At 40.4% G+C, this 17,040-nt stretch overlaps 2 protein-coding genes across 4 annotated transcripts in view; one reads left to right on the top strand and one right to left on the bottom strand.

Moving 5' to 3' along the window:
* Nucleotides 1-8,951, bottom strand: part of LOC140655319 (protein FRA10AC1 homolog) — a 29,634-nt gene extending 20,683 nt beyond the window's left edge. The window contains exons 1-4 of one of the 2 annotated variants that reach the window (XM_072869653.1): nucleotides 8,794-8,951; nucleotides 3,707-3,783; nucleotides 1,623-1,715; nucleotides 1,494-1,539 (exon numbers count right to left, since the gene is read on the bottom strand). In XM_072869653.1, coding sequence (XP_072725754.1) covers nucleotides 1,494-1,539; nucleotides 1,623-1,715; nucleotides 3,707-3,783; nucleotides 8,794-8,826 — 249 coding nt within the window. In that variant the 5' untranslated portion in view covers nucleotides 8,827-8,951. Of the gene's footprint in view, nucleotides 1-1,493; nucleotides 1,540-1,622; nucleotides 1,716-3,706; nucleotides 3,784-5,278; nucleotides 5,421-8,793 lie in introns of those variants that run through there. The other variant, XM_072869652.1, reaches the window with a different exon arrangement.
* LGI1 (leucine rich glioma inactivated 1) overlaps nucleotides 8,041-17,040 on the top strand; it is a 32,489-nt gene continuing 23,489 nt past the window's right edge. The window contains exon 1 of one of the 2 annotated variants that reach the window (XM_072869649.1): nucleotides 8,041-8,226. The gene's annotated coding sequence lies outside the window, so the exon portion shown is untranslated. Of the gene's footprint in view, nucleotides 8,227-9,185; nucleotides 9,599-17,040 lie in introns of those variants that run through there. The other variant, XM_072869650.1, reaches the window with a different exon arrangement.

The raw sequence follows: 17,040 nt of genomic DNA, 5'->3' as shown, positions 1-17,040 counted from the left end.
CCATCAACATACAAATAAAAGTTATCTGCTTTAGTTTGGAGATGAAAATCACAGGAAAATATGTAATGCTTTTTTTAGAACACTTCGGCCTCAGAGACACGATCTGAAACACATTTTGTACCATAATTTGAGCAAAAATATCCTATTACTTATTCATAAAATAAGCATCTTCACAAGTAAAAACATTATATATGGCTACTGAAAAATATTTTCAATTAACTTGTATGGTGTTTCTGAAGCAGCAAATTAGGAAATACATGATCTCCTGGTACATATCCTGGCACCTACTGCATCAGTGTGAATAATTTGTACCAACCTACTATTTTGACATGCATTAGGATTTTATTGAGAAAACATTTTATTTTCCAAAGGTCCCCAAAAAGTTAATTTAACCTCAGTATGTGTCTTTTTTTTTTCCCCACCACAAATAGAAGGAACAGAGAAGCAAGCCCAGAAGGTTTACCTTGCACAATTAAACACATCTAACACAACATACTATTTTGTGCTGCTATTTGAGTTACTAGGCTTTAAAATTGCATAACAGTAAAGGTTTTAAATAGGAACCACTCAAAAACATTAGCAGAAACTCATAAAAGTCTCTACACAATGAGTTTTGTAGTAATTCCAGAATATATGGGCTTTTCTGTGCCTAATGACAGTCTACAACATCAGTGGGACTGCTTAAGATATGTCCCCTTTACAGGCATACGGTGGTTTATGTAGTGCCTGGCCAAATTCTAAGCAGGTTAGGAGAAGTTACTTTCTGTTTACTGGAGTTTACAGATTTAAGTAAGTCTTTCTGTATTTACTCAGTCTTTACTTTCCTATTTATTAACTGTTACTGCTGAAGAACAGCTATTTAAACAAACAAGGAACTGATGATATTTCAGATACACCTAGTCAAAACATGTAATGACTGTCCCAGGTGAAAACTAAATAAAAGGAGAAAGGTTGTAATCTAAATAAGGTAGTAGTTATAAAAATAGTTACAAATTATGCATGAAATATGATTAAGAGATTAAAAAAAACTAAAATAAAACTGCACATGATATTAAACAGGCTTACATTAGAGCATCTGTAGAAGATATTACTGTTAATAAGAGATAACTGGAGATAAGGCTGTTTTGAATAGACTTTTGAATTAACTAAGGCATTCTTAAATTTCCTGTAGAAATGTATTTGTCCGCAGGTAATAGTAGCCTTATACAGAATTATGTTCTGTATAAACTCAATTGAAAGAGCAAAGTGTCTTTGTGCCAGTCTAAATAAAATTCACTGTATAATAATTTTGTCCCAAACAGGGCAAATGAACATATAGGAAAAGTTTGGAAATGCCTCTACTCAGTAACAAAAATAAGCTAATTTGAAGAATGGCTCAGTATCTGGTGCTGCACTGTCAGCTGCTGTGATAACTGAGAAATCCCAGTATTTCACCTTAATAGATAACCTTTGCCCCATCTTCAAACTTGAAGAAAAATGAAATAGAAGGATACGGCATCCATCGCTATCAAGTGAAATCTTCTTTTTCTTGCTTCTTCCCTGTTAATAACAAATACGTTTCAGGGAAATCTATCTTTACATTAAGGGAAAAATGCCTCACAAAATCAATAGATAAAAGATACCTATCCCATTCTTCAGCTGCAAATTGTCTGTGAACCACGCTGCATTGTTTTGGTTTTTGGAATGGCTTTATCAGAAGGCCATCTTCCTTTATACTAAAGGTAGGGGGAAAAAGGAAGAAAAGTTAGTCAAGAACTTTTCGTAAGCAGTAAAATTTCCATATGTCAAACTTTGCACTAACTTGAGTAACAAAAACTGTTATATTGCTAGTTGCTACATGAATAAAACCAAACTTCAGAACCAACATCAGCTTAGATTTTACTTCATTTGCAGAACAAAATTGGAAAGGCAGTTTACAGTTAGCATTTAAAGAAAATTGCTTAAACCAGCAATTTTTAATATTTATTTTTATCAATATTATCACTATAGAACTATAATGAAAAAACCCTGAAGATCCCTCAGTTTCACTCTACATTTAAAGGCCTCTATAAATATCAGCTACACAGCCAAGTAGGAACAGGAAGGACAGTACGTTCACTGAATAAGAGTGACTGCTAGTAACCCTATCCCATCCTTTCATGCTAATGTCTCAACACCTCATTAAACAGCTCTGCCTCTCTTAGTGTAATCACAAGAATCGCTAATTTAAAGCTTAAGTACTGTGTAGTGAACCATCCTTGTCAGTGGGCAGCTAAAAATACTTTCAGAATTCAACAAAGTAATAAAAAGTTAAATATAAAGTGATGCACTTTAGCTAGTAAAAGGTATATTTAGTTAGTTTCATTCCTCAATAGAGGTGATGAAAAGATTTTTCCATAATTATCAGCTGGCAGAAAGAATGGAAGTTGGAAACCTGTAGAAAGCAAGGCAGGGAATTTATATTTCAAGCTATGGAATATAGGACTCTAGAAACTAAGGGTATCATTTGCTCAAAGGATCTGTAGGCACAAAATTCCCATAAAGAGACTCCATAAAACAGCAATATGGAGAAAACTTAAGACTACTATTTTCCTTAAAATGAAAATAAATATCATCATAGAGCAAGAAAAGGATATATACATATACAGTGAACCCACGTAACAGCCCTACTGGGAATCAGCAGTAGTATGCCAGAACAAGGATAATTATGATATTTTTGAAAGGCTCCTGATGGTTAATTAATATTCCACCTAGAAAGTGGAATGGTATAATGTGTAATGGCCTTTTAAAGAAAATGAAAACTGAACAAAACCAGTCACTGCTTTAATGGAGAACAGCTATATTTATAAAATAAATGGAACAGCACAATGCCTGCTATTATTCCAATGATTAAAACATGAATTTTTTTTCCCAGAATGCAGTCAGACACTACAAAACCCATTCTTTCAATTTTACTACAAAGGAAAATATGCAAGAGTCCTAGGAAAGTTTCCAGAAAGCCTTCTTAAATAAAGTCCAATAACAGAGCAAGGGAGAGACAGGAAAAGGTAAGAAAAATATATGCATAATGAAGGCAAAATGTTCAGCATGGAGCAGCAAGTGTTGAAGGACTATGGTGCCAAAGCAAAATAAAGAAAGAAATAAAAATCTTAATAATGAGATCAGACTACAAAATTCAAGGTCACTAATTGTGCGAGCCACTGAAAGAACTGGCAAAGGTGATCTCAAATAAGAGATGTGTAGTTACATTTCAAGGATTGAGTTCAACACAATTCAACAATTCCCAGGTCTCTTCACAAACTAAATAAAAAACAAGTAGCATCAGTTCTTCACTTGCTCCAAGCAGGCGTTTTATATCTACAACACCTTTTTTGCCTTGGTCTCTTAGCAGTTCCATGTGTCCTGATGGATCACAGTGAAGTGAACAGCACAGCCAAAACCCAGCAGCTGATACTAATGCTCAGAAAAATGAAACACACTGCTCCGAGAACTGGGGGCCATATAGACACCAGATGGACATGGCAGAACGGATCTTAATCAGCTGCCCCTGAGAGACAACATGCTTTGGCAAGCTTGACATGAGGAGATGCAGGAAATCAGAGAGACTGATTTTTCAAAAACCATTTCAACACCAGACTTTACATACCACAGCATAATCTTCTATACACAGTAATAGGCCATTTGCACAAAATACATAATGCAAAGTGTTAATTCTGTACTACATTACCTTTTAGTCTTTTGCACAGACTTCCCTCCGTTCTCCTCATCACTAAAATCAGAATCATAGCCTCCATGGCCATGAGCCTGAAAATAATAGACAACACAGTCAATATACCTGCTAATGTAATATTGTCAATATACCTGCTAATGTAATGTATACCTGCTTCTGTAAAGACAGAAAGACAGAGAGCAAGCAAGCAAGTGCAAACTCTCACATATGTCTAAACCAAACCAAATTCAACAGACAATGCAGAGCATATTCCAAGTAACACAGGGGAAAGAAAGACATCATCGGTCTGTCAAAAGATCACCTTATAAATAATTTATATGCACATGTCCCCATATTTAATCTTCACATAGATGCAGAGAACCAAAAGTATGATATACATCTTTGGTCTTTACTTTCAAACAATCTCCCTTATAAAAGAAAAAGGTGAGTATTTTCCCCAGGAGCTACTCTTTCAGAGGGCTGGAGGACAGCAACTGATGTGCCACATTATAAACAAATAAAGATGAGAACAAAAGTTTCTTGGGCTGTGGTACAGCATTTTAGATCATTAGATCTTACACTGGTAGCTGGAAAGCTGATTGAAATGATCACTAAAATACAAAATAACAATATGCCTGCAAAAATGTGCCATCTAATCAGCACAACATTCCTGCCATGAAATGAAATCTTTTTTTCCCACACACTTTGGGAATACAATGTCAAATTAATGCATATAAGAAAACCAAAATATCCCATATCTTAATGCCATCAAACAATCAAGCACTGATGCCCAGATCTACCACCTCCATTTTTCAAGGCACAGTTACATGTCCAGTTCTTTCAGCAGAAGTAATGACTTAAGTAGCTCCCATCTCCTCTCCCTCACTCCTACTCTGGTACCTTCCCTCCCGTTCCTCAGTTGCAGTTGTGAAACTACACGTGAACCAGATCAAACAACTCACCCAAGTTACAAAGGATCCTACCCAAAAAAGATTATTTTAACCCAGATAAGTTTCTTGAGAGTTCATCCAGAGCCCCCCAACCAGCTACACCAGTGAGCTGGAGGGGTAGCACAGGAAGAGAACAGCCAGAGCTGGGAATTGCTTAAACCGGCACTGACACCAAAAAAGCATTTACACAACTGGAACATTTACACAACTGAGCTAAAAACAAGAGGGATAGTTATTACACATCTGCATGGGGAAAGGTTCGACACATACTTCTTAAGTATCTTGGTAATTCAGACTGTGGATGAGAAAAGAAACTGAGTTAGAAAACCCGTGTATTTGATTCAGGGTCACTGATTCCTACATTACCTACAATCATATTCCTCCTCAGACAAAAACCTGAGATAAATCAAAATCTGAAAAAAAGACGCGTCTCTTCAGGATGATTTTGATGAGGTGCCTTCTCTGGATGCAAATGCCTCCCAGAAATGCCATGCTGGAGAGTCAACTGTATCCTCTACTGACATCAACAACTGGTCTGTATCGTGCAGAGTATGCAAAACACTATCTTCTCACACTGATGGTGAAGGACTGATTTTTAAGATTTTTTTAAAGAATTATTTTTATTAATAATAAACTGTACCTTTTTTCCTTGCTTTAATACTGCAATGTTCCTTCCACTCTTGAACTCTTCTGAAGAAGACATAGCTCTCATATACGTATATACACCAACAAAAGCAAATCAGAACTTTCTGATTTGCCTTTATGTTTTCTGTTTCCCAGGAGACACAAAAATTATCAGTTACCAAAAAAAGTGCAGCAGAAGTCTGCAGCGTCTGGTGTAAGTGGGCCTCACACACCGGCAAAAGAGCAGCTATGGTGCAACGTCCTCCCAGCACAGTCCCATGATAATCCACAGTTCAAATGCAGGTCTGTGCTGGTTTCGGCTGGGATAGAGCTAATTTTCTTCATAGTAGCTAGCATGGGGCTATGGTTTGGATTTGTGCTGGAAACAGTGTTGATAACACAGGGATGTTTTCGTTATTGCTGAGCAGTGCTTACAGAGTCAAGGCCTTTTCTGCTTCTCACCCCACCAGCAAGGAGGCTGGGGGTGCACAAGAAGTTGGGAGGGGACACAGCTGGGACAGCTGACCCCAACTGACCACAGGGCTATTCCATACCATATGTCGTCATGCTCGGCATATAAAGCTGGGGGATGAAGAAGGAAGGGGGGACGCTCAGAGTGATGGCGTTTTGCCTTCCCAAGTTATGCATGATGGAGCGCTGCTTTCCTGGAGATGGCTGAACACCTGCCTGCCGATGGGAAGGAGTGAATGAATTCCTTGTTTTGCTCTGCTTGTGTGCGCAGCTTTTGCTTTACCTATTAAACTGTCTTCATCTCAACCCACCAGTTTTCTCACTTCTACCCTTCCGATTCTCTCCCCCATCCCAGCAGGGAGGGGAAGTGAGCGAGCGGCTGGGTGGTGCTTAGTTGCCGGCGGGGGTTAAACCGTGACAAGGTCTCCTAGCTGAGGTGGTTCTAATAACAAGCCTGTCACTACTTTTGTTAATAAAGCTTATGTGATCTTTAAAAAAAGCTGAATATATTATGAGTGTGCAGCAAATATATTTATACTTGGCCTTTAAATTTTAAAAATATAAGGGTAATCCAGGAATGTTTTAAATAGCAAAAGTAATGCTTCCCAGATGAACAATGAGAGCTTCCTTCACACTCGAAAGGGGAGAAAGTCCAAGCCAATACAATGTGCATGAAAGTCAACATGAGACAGATGAAGTACAGAAACAGGCAAGAAGAGAAAAGGTCAAATAAAAGGAGATTTTCCAAAAGTGGTTGCCCTTGGATGATGGGCCTCAGCAAAGACATAGACATACTTGGTAATCACCTCCCAACTGATTCCGGGAATGACTCAAAAAAAAAAAAGATGCAAGAAAAGCTTCTCCAACAGAGTCATAGTGTAGGGCTCTCAGAAGTTGATGACTGCCTTTTGGAAAGCTGTGACTGTGAATATAAGGGCAGGCATGGCTAAGGACTAGGTCCTGAGAGGCTGCTCTTCCGACAGGAAACCTCTTCACAGCTTCAGCCATTCCTCTGAATCACTACAATCACTCAAAGATAAATTCAGAGTGAAAGAATACAACCCACAACTGATGTCCTGACACTTCTAGGTCACTCCTTCTTTGAAGGCAGGACAGGCAGGTACTGTACCGAAGTTGGGTTTGACATCAGCAGCACCAGCAGTGCTGGACGGCACTCTTGGAGACCAGGACCGAACAATTACTGACCTGATGCCGTAGGATGATACCAAGATGACCTGACTTTTAGGTAAAACATAAAAATGAACTCCATCAAAGAATCTCATCCATAAATGAATCTTTCCATTTTGGAAGGACAGTGTAAACAGATACCTGCTTAATGTTGTGAAATTTCAAGACTAATTTCTCCCCTTCTCCACAAAAAAAGCCAAACAACAATCCCAGATAAGGCAAATGTATTTAACTGTAGTAAAAGAGGGGCAGACACCACAGCTTTGTGCCCAAGTTAGATTTTAAAAGAGGCATATGTAGACATGGACATGCAAGATTGTCAAGAAAATGTAAAATAACTACTTTCACTATTTGATAAATCCTTTAATATAATCTTTGCTTTGATGGAATTTGTCAGAAACTCAGAATGCTTTTAGTAAATTAGTAAGGTAAATACCAAATATTTTATCAAAACATGAACCTGAAAGTGGCATAACTTAAATGGTACAGTGTGCTTTGTCTGTTGCACCCACTTTGAACTTTTTTTCCCCCTCAAACAACAAAACAAACTGAAACCACAAAACTAAAACAAGTACCAATATGCTTTCGGATGCATTTAAATCACAGACATTTAAGTAATCCCAACATCCTGGATTAATTAATAGTGAAGCAACTGGAGACAACCAAGCCCACTAACTTAGGGCTCCTAAAAAACGGCAACTTAAACACAGTAAATGTACAAACACTGTACGCAGCTGACGGCAGATAGAGGAGATGTCAACTGTTGATGTCAATACAGAACACTGCATTTACAGGAGTATTTGCATCCAGAAAAAGCACCTTCTTTAACCTTCTCCACTGGGGTAAACACACACTAGTGAAACGGACACATCATAGCTCACGTGGACTCCTGACCACAACATGCAGCTGAACACAAAAAGACAGTTAAAAAAAAAAAAAAGGGCAAAACAATGCTACAGACAAAATCCCAACTCGTGGCTCCTGAGCTCAGCCCTCATGTTGCTACCCCCCTCACAAGCGTCACTCCCATCCTTCCCTTTATCTGCTCAGCACACACGTCTGTGCTCATCTCTGCTCACAGCCCGGGTATGGCCCAAAACTGACCCCAGTACTCATTTTGGTACAAACAAACCACTCTGGGAGGGTCTGAAGGGAGCATGGGATCTAGAACGGGGCTTGAGGAGCCGTCCTGGCTGGAAAAAGGGTGCTGTGCGGGGCATCAGCATCCTTCACTGCAAAACGCTCTCCCCACCTTGAAGCTGTCTTGGAGGCTTTGCAACCCCTACTTGGAGAAAAAACCTGAGAGTAAGTACAATTAGCTTCAAACCTACTCTTCCTTGTAAAACCAATTACGAGGAGTATTTGCATATACTGTACAGCGAACACCCCTAACAAAGAGAAAAGACACCCACAAAATATTGCCCCTTTATTAAAGCTGTAAAACTACAAAAGGAGAACCAGGAGTAAAAGGTAGGTAACAGCAGACCACGACAGGGAGGATTAGAGCTTTGTGGAGCCCCACGGTGAAAAATCACACCGAAAAACGGCCCGTGTGGGCCCGACACGACTTCGAAGCCGTTCTCACGCCCCGAGAGCCGCCCAGCCCTTCCCCAGCCTGCTGGGCGGCCCGCCAGACCCGTCCCACCGCCACCGGAGCGGCCCTCGGACGGCCGCGGGGCACAGGCCGCGGCCCCCCCGGCCACCCGCCGCACGGGGAGGGTGGCTCGGCCCTCTCCCCGCTCAGGCACGGCCTGGCCCCTCCGCCGGCCCCACCCCCGCCGCGATGGAGGCCGCGGCCTCCACCGAGGCCTGTCCGCCGCCCGCCCCTGCCGGGCCCCCTCCCTCCGTCCCTCCCTCCCGGGCCCAACTCACGGCCGCGGAGAGGCGCAGCTGGTTGGGCACCATGGCGGCGGCGCGGCCCGCCCGCCCGGCGGGGGCGGCTGGCTGGCGACGCGGGCGAGGGCCGCCTCCGCCGCCCGGCCGTGCTCGCCGGCCGCGACGCTGCTCCGCGGGCTGCTCCCGCGGGCCCCTCCCGGAAACCGGGGGCAGAGGCGGAGCAGGGCCGCGCCGGGGAGTGCCTCCCTCCGCCGCTGGCGGGCGGCGCGACGCAGGGCAGAGGGGCGCGGGGAGCCGGCGGAGCGCGGCGGGGCGCCGGCGGGCGGGGGAGGGCGAGCCGCGCCGGCAGGGGAGGGGAGGGGAAAGCCGCTCATCATGTTTAGGGGCGAGGGGAGTCTCCCTGCCCGGGAACCCGGTGCACGGCGCCGGCGGTCTCCGCCTCTGGGAAGGTAGGACTCGGCCGCAGTGGTTCCCAGAGAGGCCTTAGCGAGCCCCTCTCCTCCACATCCCGCTTCGGCCCCGCACCACCCCCGGCGCTTTCGGGGAGGGACTGCCCGTTGGAGGAGCTGAGCTGGGGGGGCCGTAACGGCTCAGACCCGGCTGCGGGCAGCGGGGGCGGCGGTGCCCGGCGGGAAAGGGTCCCTCGGGAGGGGTCGGGGGGGCGGAGGTCGCTCTGGAGGAGGCCCCTCAGGGAGGAAGGGCCTTGGGAGGGTGCTCCTCGGCGGGCAGGAGCTGCCAGACGTCCCCGGGGCCGGGCTTCATGCAGTAGGTGTGTGCGCTGCCCTCACCGCGGCACAGACCTCGCTCACAGCCGTATTAACGCCCTGGCAGCCTCGGCAAGGTAATATGTAACATTGATTTCCACGTTTTAGCGGTTTCTCTTGTTTTCAATCGCATCTCGCAGTTAGAAGAAGGAAAGGCAATATGTGACCCAGTTTGTCTGTGAGGACCAACGGCAACTGGGTGACAGAGTTTGGGAGCCTGTGGGTTGCATCAGGGAAAGGAGCTTTATAAACTAAAACTGTTTTCTCATAAGCTAGCTGGGAAATACCGGTCTTCAGCATTAAGTCATCAAATACAGCAAACAGCTGTCAAGGAGTTGATATTGTTTCCCATCAAACATTAGGGCACACAATACCTGAACCAGCATTTTGACTGCCGAGGTCTGAAATGCTTTAATCCATCACAGATATTTTCTTCTGGACTGTATCAGAGCTTCCAGCCGTGTTATTGATTCCTGGAGTCTTAAACTACAGATACACTTAATACAGGGAAATTTTCAAAATTGAAATACAACTGCTGTCATTGTAATATATAAGTTGTAAAATATAAGTTGCAGCTAGTTGCTATTATGGAGTAAGGCAATCACACACCATAGTTGACAGTGTACCTTCTTACCTTGGCTACCAAATCTCAGTTTTAAAAGCAAACATATTTTTTCTCCTGACCTAGTATTTGTGTCACTCATTTTGTTATCACTCTGAATGGATGTAAAGGTGATGCTAAAGTGTCCCGTGGAAAGGAATGGAGTGGCAATATACTTATTTGAGTGTGTGCAGTATTCTGCTGAAGTCCTACTGAATGTGGCCTGTTTCTTCTAAAGGGCAGAGACTCTGTTGCAAAAGTGGAATTATCCTAATTAATAATTTAAATATCTCAAAATAAATAATGTATACCCACAAAGCTGTAATGGCAGGCATCTTTTTGTTGTTCCTCTCTTACGGAAATGGCAGACTGCTTTAGTGTGAATGAATCCTGACATGATTCTGGAAACTGGGCCAACATATCATTGATTATGCACTTTGAAGAAAAGTGGGGAAGGTAGAGGGAAGATTTACAATTCTTTAATCTCTTGGCATTGTGCTGTGGCCACAGAAGCCTGCATATAAAAAAAATAAAGTTTCTGGTACAGAGGAAAATTCTGCAGTGAGTCCAACTATAGCAACTGTTGTAGATGCTGAAGTTATTTTATGAACAGCTTTTCTGAGAATAGCAGCTAGCTAATTTCATCTTACTATGTTATGCTTTTCTGATGTCTGACTGTATTGCTTTCAACATCACCTGACTGCTTTTTATATATGGGCTACAGTAAGCTACAGCTGGGGAAGTGGATCAGAAATGGCCTCCTAAATAAATTGGAAGTTGAAACTGGACCTGTCCTTAGCCCTTGATATATGGATTATAGCTTGATCCTATAGGAGTATCTCCATAATTTAAATCTGGCATCAATATGCTTTGACACCAAAAAGGACACTTCTCTCATCTGAGTCCCACAGGACTGCAAAGATAGGGAAAAAAGAAGAGGTGGGCATAACTCTTTGCAGGGCGGGAGGTGCTATGGTTTTAAGTTGGATTTCAGTGGTTGTATAACCAGACCTTAGGAGCACAATTTTCCATTAGAGGTAAATCAATCCATGGTTAAATGCTGCTGAAGAGAGCATTCCTCTTCTTGAACTGGCACTAGTGCCCGTCTGACCGCTTCTGCTGAACTGCAGTATTTAATTTTCTGCCAGTCTAGCTCCTCTGACTATCCTGCTGTGGTGTCTGATGAGTAACAGTGCTGGTGCGAAAAAAGGTTAAGGATGGAGGGATGGGACAGGAGGGAAGGGGGAGGTGAGAAACAAGGGTGGCCCTTTCAGCAGCAGCTCTCTATTAGATCAGCTTAGCAGTAACATGAAACTATACTCTTAAATTACAGTAGCCCTGAACTTCATGGCCCACAAAGGAGACAGCATCACTGTAGTTCTTACTTTACTTCTGCCCTAAATCTAGAAATGGGCTAAGACCTAGTGTATCCAGAAAGCTTAAGTCAGACTTTATTTTAAAACCTTCAAGTAGTAAATGTTTTCTCTCCCAAGTTTTCAAATCGTTGACATATTCTTTACTGAACTTTAGTCACTCTGTTTTCTGATGACTCAGTGTGACAATTCCATAGAAAGTTTTGGGAAGAAGAAATGGAAATTTCTTCCCTCAAAAATTCTTCCCAGGGATATTCTTAGTAATACAAGGTAATATCCATGATTCTGAAATAATCCCAAGAGTTCATCAGCTTCTCTGTATTTACATTAATACTGTCTTTCTTCCAGTCACCTATGTAATCTCAGATCATATTATGTAGACCATGAAGATAGCCTCAGTATGCAAAAACAACTAGACAAAAATTATTTGATTGATTTGCCACTTCTCAGACATCCAAATTCATTAAATGGGTGGTGAAACTGTTGCTGACATCAAGAGATTTATGAATACATATTGACTCATGTCATTTGTACCGGAGAGTAAAAGGTGCATTTTAACATCTGGGATGTGTCTTCAGGACAGACCTCTGACGTTCTTATTGTTTGGGGGTAGCATTATGTTTCCTTAAGTAACCTGTTTATTTATTTAATTCCCCCATATTTTTACGGGGGGTACTTTTATCAATATGTATGTACCAAAAGAAGGTATTAAATCATGGAGATGCAGAATTCAAAGAATCATACCTAACATACTTATTGAGCTGTTCCTAAAAGCTTCCAGTATAGGAGATTTCACAGCATAAATAGCTTCATCTATTAACCTCTTAGGTATATAGGGTTTTTTTCCTAGTATCTAAGATAAACGTCCTTTGTTGCTACTTGAGAGAATGTCTTAATGCCCTACACTAGTTGGTACAGAAAGCAAGAACTGATCATCACTCTGTTTTATTGCTCTTCTTCAGACTTGGATTTCTCTCTATATTTCTAAGAAACACTGAGCATAGCCGTTTAGTCCTTATCAGTATTCAGGTAGGAAGAAATACCTCAACCTTCCTGTAGGAGATGATTGCCTCCTAAGATCTTCTGGCTAAGTTGCTTAAACTCAGGAGCCTCTGATTTGTTTGGTCAAAATTAGTTTGGTTAGCTAATTAAAAAATCGGTCCAATTTTTAATGAAGCAAATCAAGCGGCTTTGTCAGCAGGCCAGAAGAGGCAGCTACCACTGGTACGGAGAGTGAGGGCAAGGCAGTGGCTGACAACCATATCCATTATAAGAGCTGTTTGCAGACGCCATGTATGACTACATTTGAGTTTGATTATGAGAAAGTAACGTGGAACCATCGAGAATGCTAGTAAAGTTGAGATTTATCCTGTGTAATCTTTCCTCTTTCTACATTAAGCCAGTTATTTTGTCGAAAAATGAGGAAATTAGACTAACATTATTTGATATTGGCACCTTCCTATCTTCTACATGTCTATGAAGTAAGTTGCCAGATCATTTATTTTTGTGTCTTCGTAGTACAAACAGTCTCATGGCATCTGTTGTGTTCCAGCTCTTCATCTCCCTCTATCTGAAGTCCCCTAGTAATTTGTAGAAAAGCAAGTAGAACTAAAAATGGATGTTCACATATGCCAGTAACATCACATTCAGTAAGTGTAGTTCTCCTTTTAGATGTACCTGTGTACAACTTTAGGGATGCACTATGCCTCCCAACGAGCCCCGAGCAAGGTATATACTTAAGTCAGGCAGCTGACTCCCCAAGCCTAAGATTCCTGACAGTCAGGGAAAACCAGTAGGGCTGTGCCAAGGGGCAATAGCTCACCCTCAGCAGTTCACATCACTGGGACTAGTCATTAAAGACTACGGTTATTCTGTAATCATCTAGAGGTTATGTAAAGAGAGCAGGCTGTTGAAATGCATATTTATTTTGTCAAATTCAGTAAATGGTATGTTCCACATTTTCTGTCATACAAAGGATATCAAACATGGAGTTTAACTAGCCACTAGATGTCAATGTTGTTGTGCGAAAAGGGAAATGCAGTTTTATTTGTTTGGCTGATAAAGTCATTTATTAAATAAAAGCACTTCTGGATTTAATTTTTTTTCCAGGATAGAGTCAGTTACAAAAAATGTCATAGACAAGCCTGTGCTATGTCCATTATTTTGAGAACAGCTGTGCTGTTTTATGCTATTTTGGAGTTGCAATTACCATTTCAGTGTGTAATCATTGTTAGAAAAGTGCCTTTGAAAAAATAGCATCTGATTGTTCATCAGTTTCCTCCCTTGTTCCAAAATCCCAGATCTTTGTATAAGTAACTGCAATCATTGTATTGCATTGTATTTGTTAATAAGATAAAATAGAGATAATAATATGATATCTAATCCTATTATAAGAGTATAGAATTTCCTAAATTCCAATTATCGGTGGAAATTTTCCTCTTAATTATTCCTGTTTAACACCATTGGAGATCAATGTCAAATACATCGTGTAGGGACAGAATTTCTAGAGCACTAAAGCTGCCAATATGAAAAACAATTTGGAAAACTTGGTTCTTTTGAAAACCTGGCCCTGATTCTGTATAACTGAAGGCAGAGCTGACAGATGATGGAATTTTAGAAGGCCATGTTAAGTAGAATTTGACCCATGGACCTTCCTTATTCCAGGCTCCTGTACTTCTAGGGTGAACAAATCACTCCAAACCTCCACAGCTACTTGTCGCCTAATGCAGTGTCAGACTTTTATCTGAAGGCAGTGGTTCTGTTGGCCATCTACAGACCACTTTGAGACCAAATTTTGGGAATTAGTTTTATAAACACCAATCCAAAGCTCAAGAAGAGGACAGTACACATCTCAAATTCCAGGGTAAGCTTGTTCTGCTAATAGGAGGAAAAAAATACCAAAGGCTTTTATTAAAAATGGAGTTGAAACTTTCAGTTGATGTGAAAATCTCCAAGAAGAAAAATATGAGGAAATTGCTTCATTATCATGGACTGAGCTAGTTTAAGTCATGCTCAACACTTTATTTGATGGTAACATCACTTACACTGTTAACATGCTAATGAATCATAGGTAAATGAAGACTTTTAATGAAACTTTTAATTTCTAACATCTATTTTAGTTTTCTTGACTATGAATACAGAGTTATGTAAGAATCTTATCATAATATCTTGAAAACCAGATTGTTTCGTTCATTCATTCTGTTGCAAAATAAAGGGAACACTCATAGCAACAACTTTGATCCTAAAATTTCTGTGAACTTCAAAAAATATAATTAAAATAAACTAAGCTGCAAGACCTTGTTAATATGTGTATTGTAAATAAAGCCAATATGACCCTATAAAGACTGATTCAGTTATGGAAATAATAAAGCAGACTTGCATCAAAATATAATTCATGGAAGCAACCTCCCATATTATCTCTACAGCTGTTTTGGGGTTTTTTTTGACAAAAAGTAAAGAATTTTACCTAATAAATCCACTAGAGATATATTATGTAGACTCCTGTCTATTGTTCTTTGTCACTGCTATTGCCATGTTTGTTTTGTGGCAGGTAATTTTGGTCTCCAGAGCTTACAGTCTGGCAGCTCTACTGAGATAAAAGATTACACATGCATGTAGGCATGCATAAACAAGTATAGTGACTTCAGCCTATCAAAAATTTAATTAAAAAGTAATTATCAATATGCACAAAATACTACTTAGTTTTATCAGCCTGCATTGAAGTAAATGGAATACAGAAACTAACTCCTCCAGTGTGTTCCAGTTTTCATTTGAGGAGATTTTAGAAGTGCATTATGGTTAAATTCCCCAAAGTATGAACATTTTCCTAAGACAGCAAAGAATGCTTAATCCTACTTTTATGTCTAGATCTGTTATGGTGAAAAGCGACTGATGGCATTTCAAATACATAAATCCAAGAAAAAAAGGAGATCTGTTTTTTCCAGTTTGGTATCAGAGTTATTATATGAGGGAAAAATGAAATAAAATAATAAGCAAGCGACAAGAAAAATATACTAAAGTGGAAATAAAAAACCCAACCAACCAACAAACAAGCAATGTACTTGTTTTCTTTAAATTATATGGTTTCCTACTGGATTTGTTTTGTGAAAATAAAAAGAATATGTGAGCAAAATTACAGTCCATTGCACTTTTAAATCATAGGGGAAAGGATACGCATTCCCTTGTTTCCTGATACACATTTTTGTGCATAATGTCTACCGTATATATAGTCATAATAATTCACTTATGATGACAATTGAGGCAAGGTACAAATCATTTACAGTTGAATGTATGGAATCTAAAGTCTTCTATATAAAAAGGTGAGTGACGAGTCACTATCTTGAGTCATAGAAGCAGTTAAACACTGCTCATGTATCTGGCATAGAAAACCTGGAAAAGAAAGGTGCCTCGGAGTCCGAGTCTAAGATATAATGTAATAGAAAAACAAGGTCTTATGCATGTTCCATACATATTCCAGAAGACACCTGTGCTTTTAGAGATGTGTTGTTTAGCCAAAAGTTGAGATCTTAATCCAGGAATCAAGGTCAGTCCTGCAAACTGTACAAGCCGGTCAGGCATGTTCATCACAGTGTTTTCCACTGGTTGTCCTAAAGCTAAGAAAATATTTCATAGCAGAGATTATTTGCAATATACAGTGGTATAGTCAAGTGTTTGGAATCTCACAGATAGATTTTTAAAAAATAAGGTATAAGAGCATAATAGGGCATGATGATGACAGAATCAACCCTCATTCTACCTTATGATTTCAGTGGGATTACTTATGTAGTAAAGTAGTACAGTAACTGCATGTAGACGCTGATAGTATCTGGGTTGAGGTGATCAATAGCTGCTCATTCAGTGGAAACTGAAGGATACAGGGATATAAAGAGCTCTGAGCAGTGAAGTAGGACGAATCAGTAAAAATTCTTATTTCACTTTTTTTTATGAGCATGCTTATAGAGTACTACTGTGAGACCTGATTTAATTAATAATACCATTAGCCATTCTGCTAGAACTGACCTTTCATTAGTACAAGTATACTACTGATTGCCAGATTTTGGAAATAATAGGTGTTATTTTTCAAATTAAATACGATTTTGTGTTATTTAATCACCAATATCATTCAGACATAAAGTACTGAAATACCATCTACCTTTCTATTGAAAGTATTGCCAGGACACTATTCATTCCATGGCACCTAAGTGGAACAGGAAGGATAACTATCCTAAATGGGAACAATTAGTCTAACAGTTTCAAATATCAAGTTTGTTTTGTACAAGTTATGTTACTTACAGCCAGCAACACTGAGCTATGCAATATCCACAACTCTAGGAGTAAAAATGGCAGACTCAAAAAACTGCTGAGGAAAGTATCTGGAACAAGTAAAAAGAAATATTCCAGCTTGTATCTTGGGGGAGATCCTGCTACTTGCTGAAACCACATTCAATTTGCAAGCGATATGTTAAAATGTTAACAGTTACGTATCTAGATGACTGCCTTTCTTGAATGGAAATAAAATAGAACCACATGAAAGGTAAGGGTCAGG

This window comes from Ciconia boyciana, chromosome 8 (assembly GCF_034638445.1).
Source record: "Ciconia boyciana chromosome 8, ASM3463844v1, whole genome shotgun sequence".
Classification (NCBI taxonomy): domain Eukaryota; kingdom Metazoa; phylum Chordata; class Aves; order Ciconiiformes; family Ciconiidae; genus Ciconia; species Ciconia boyciana.
This window is presented reverse-complemented; position numbering and strand designations above follow the sequence as displayed.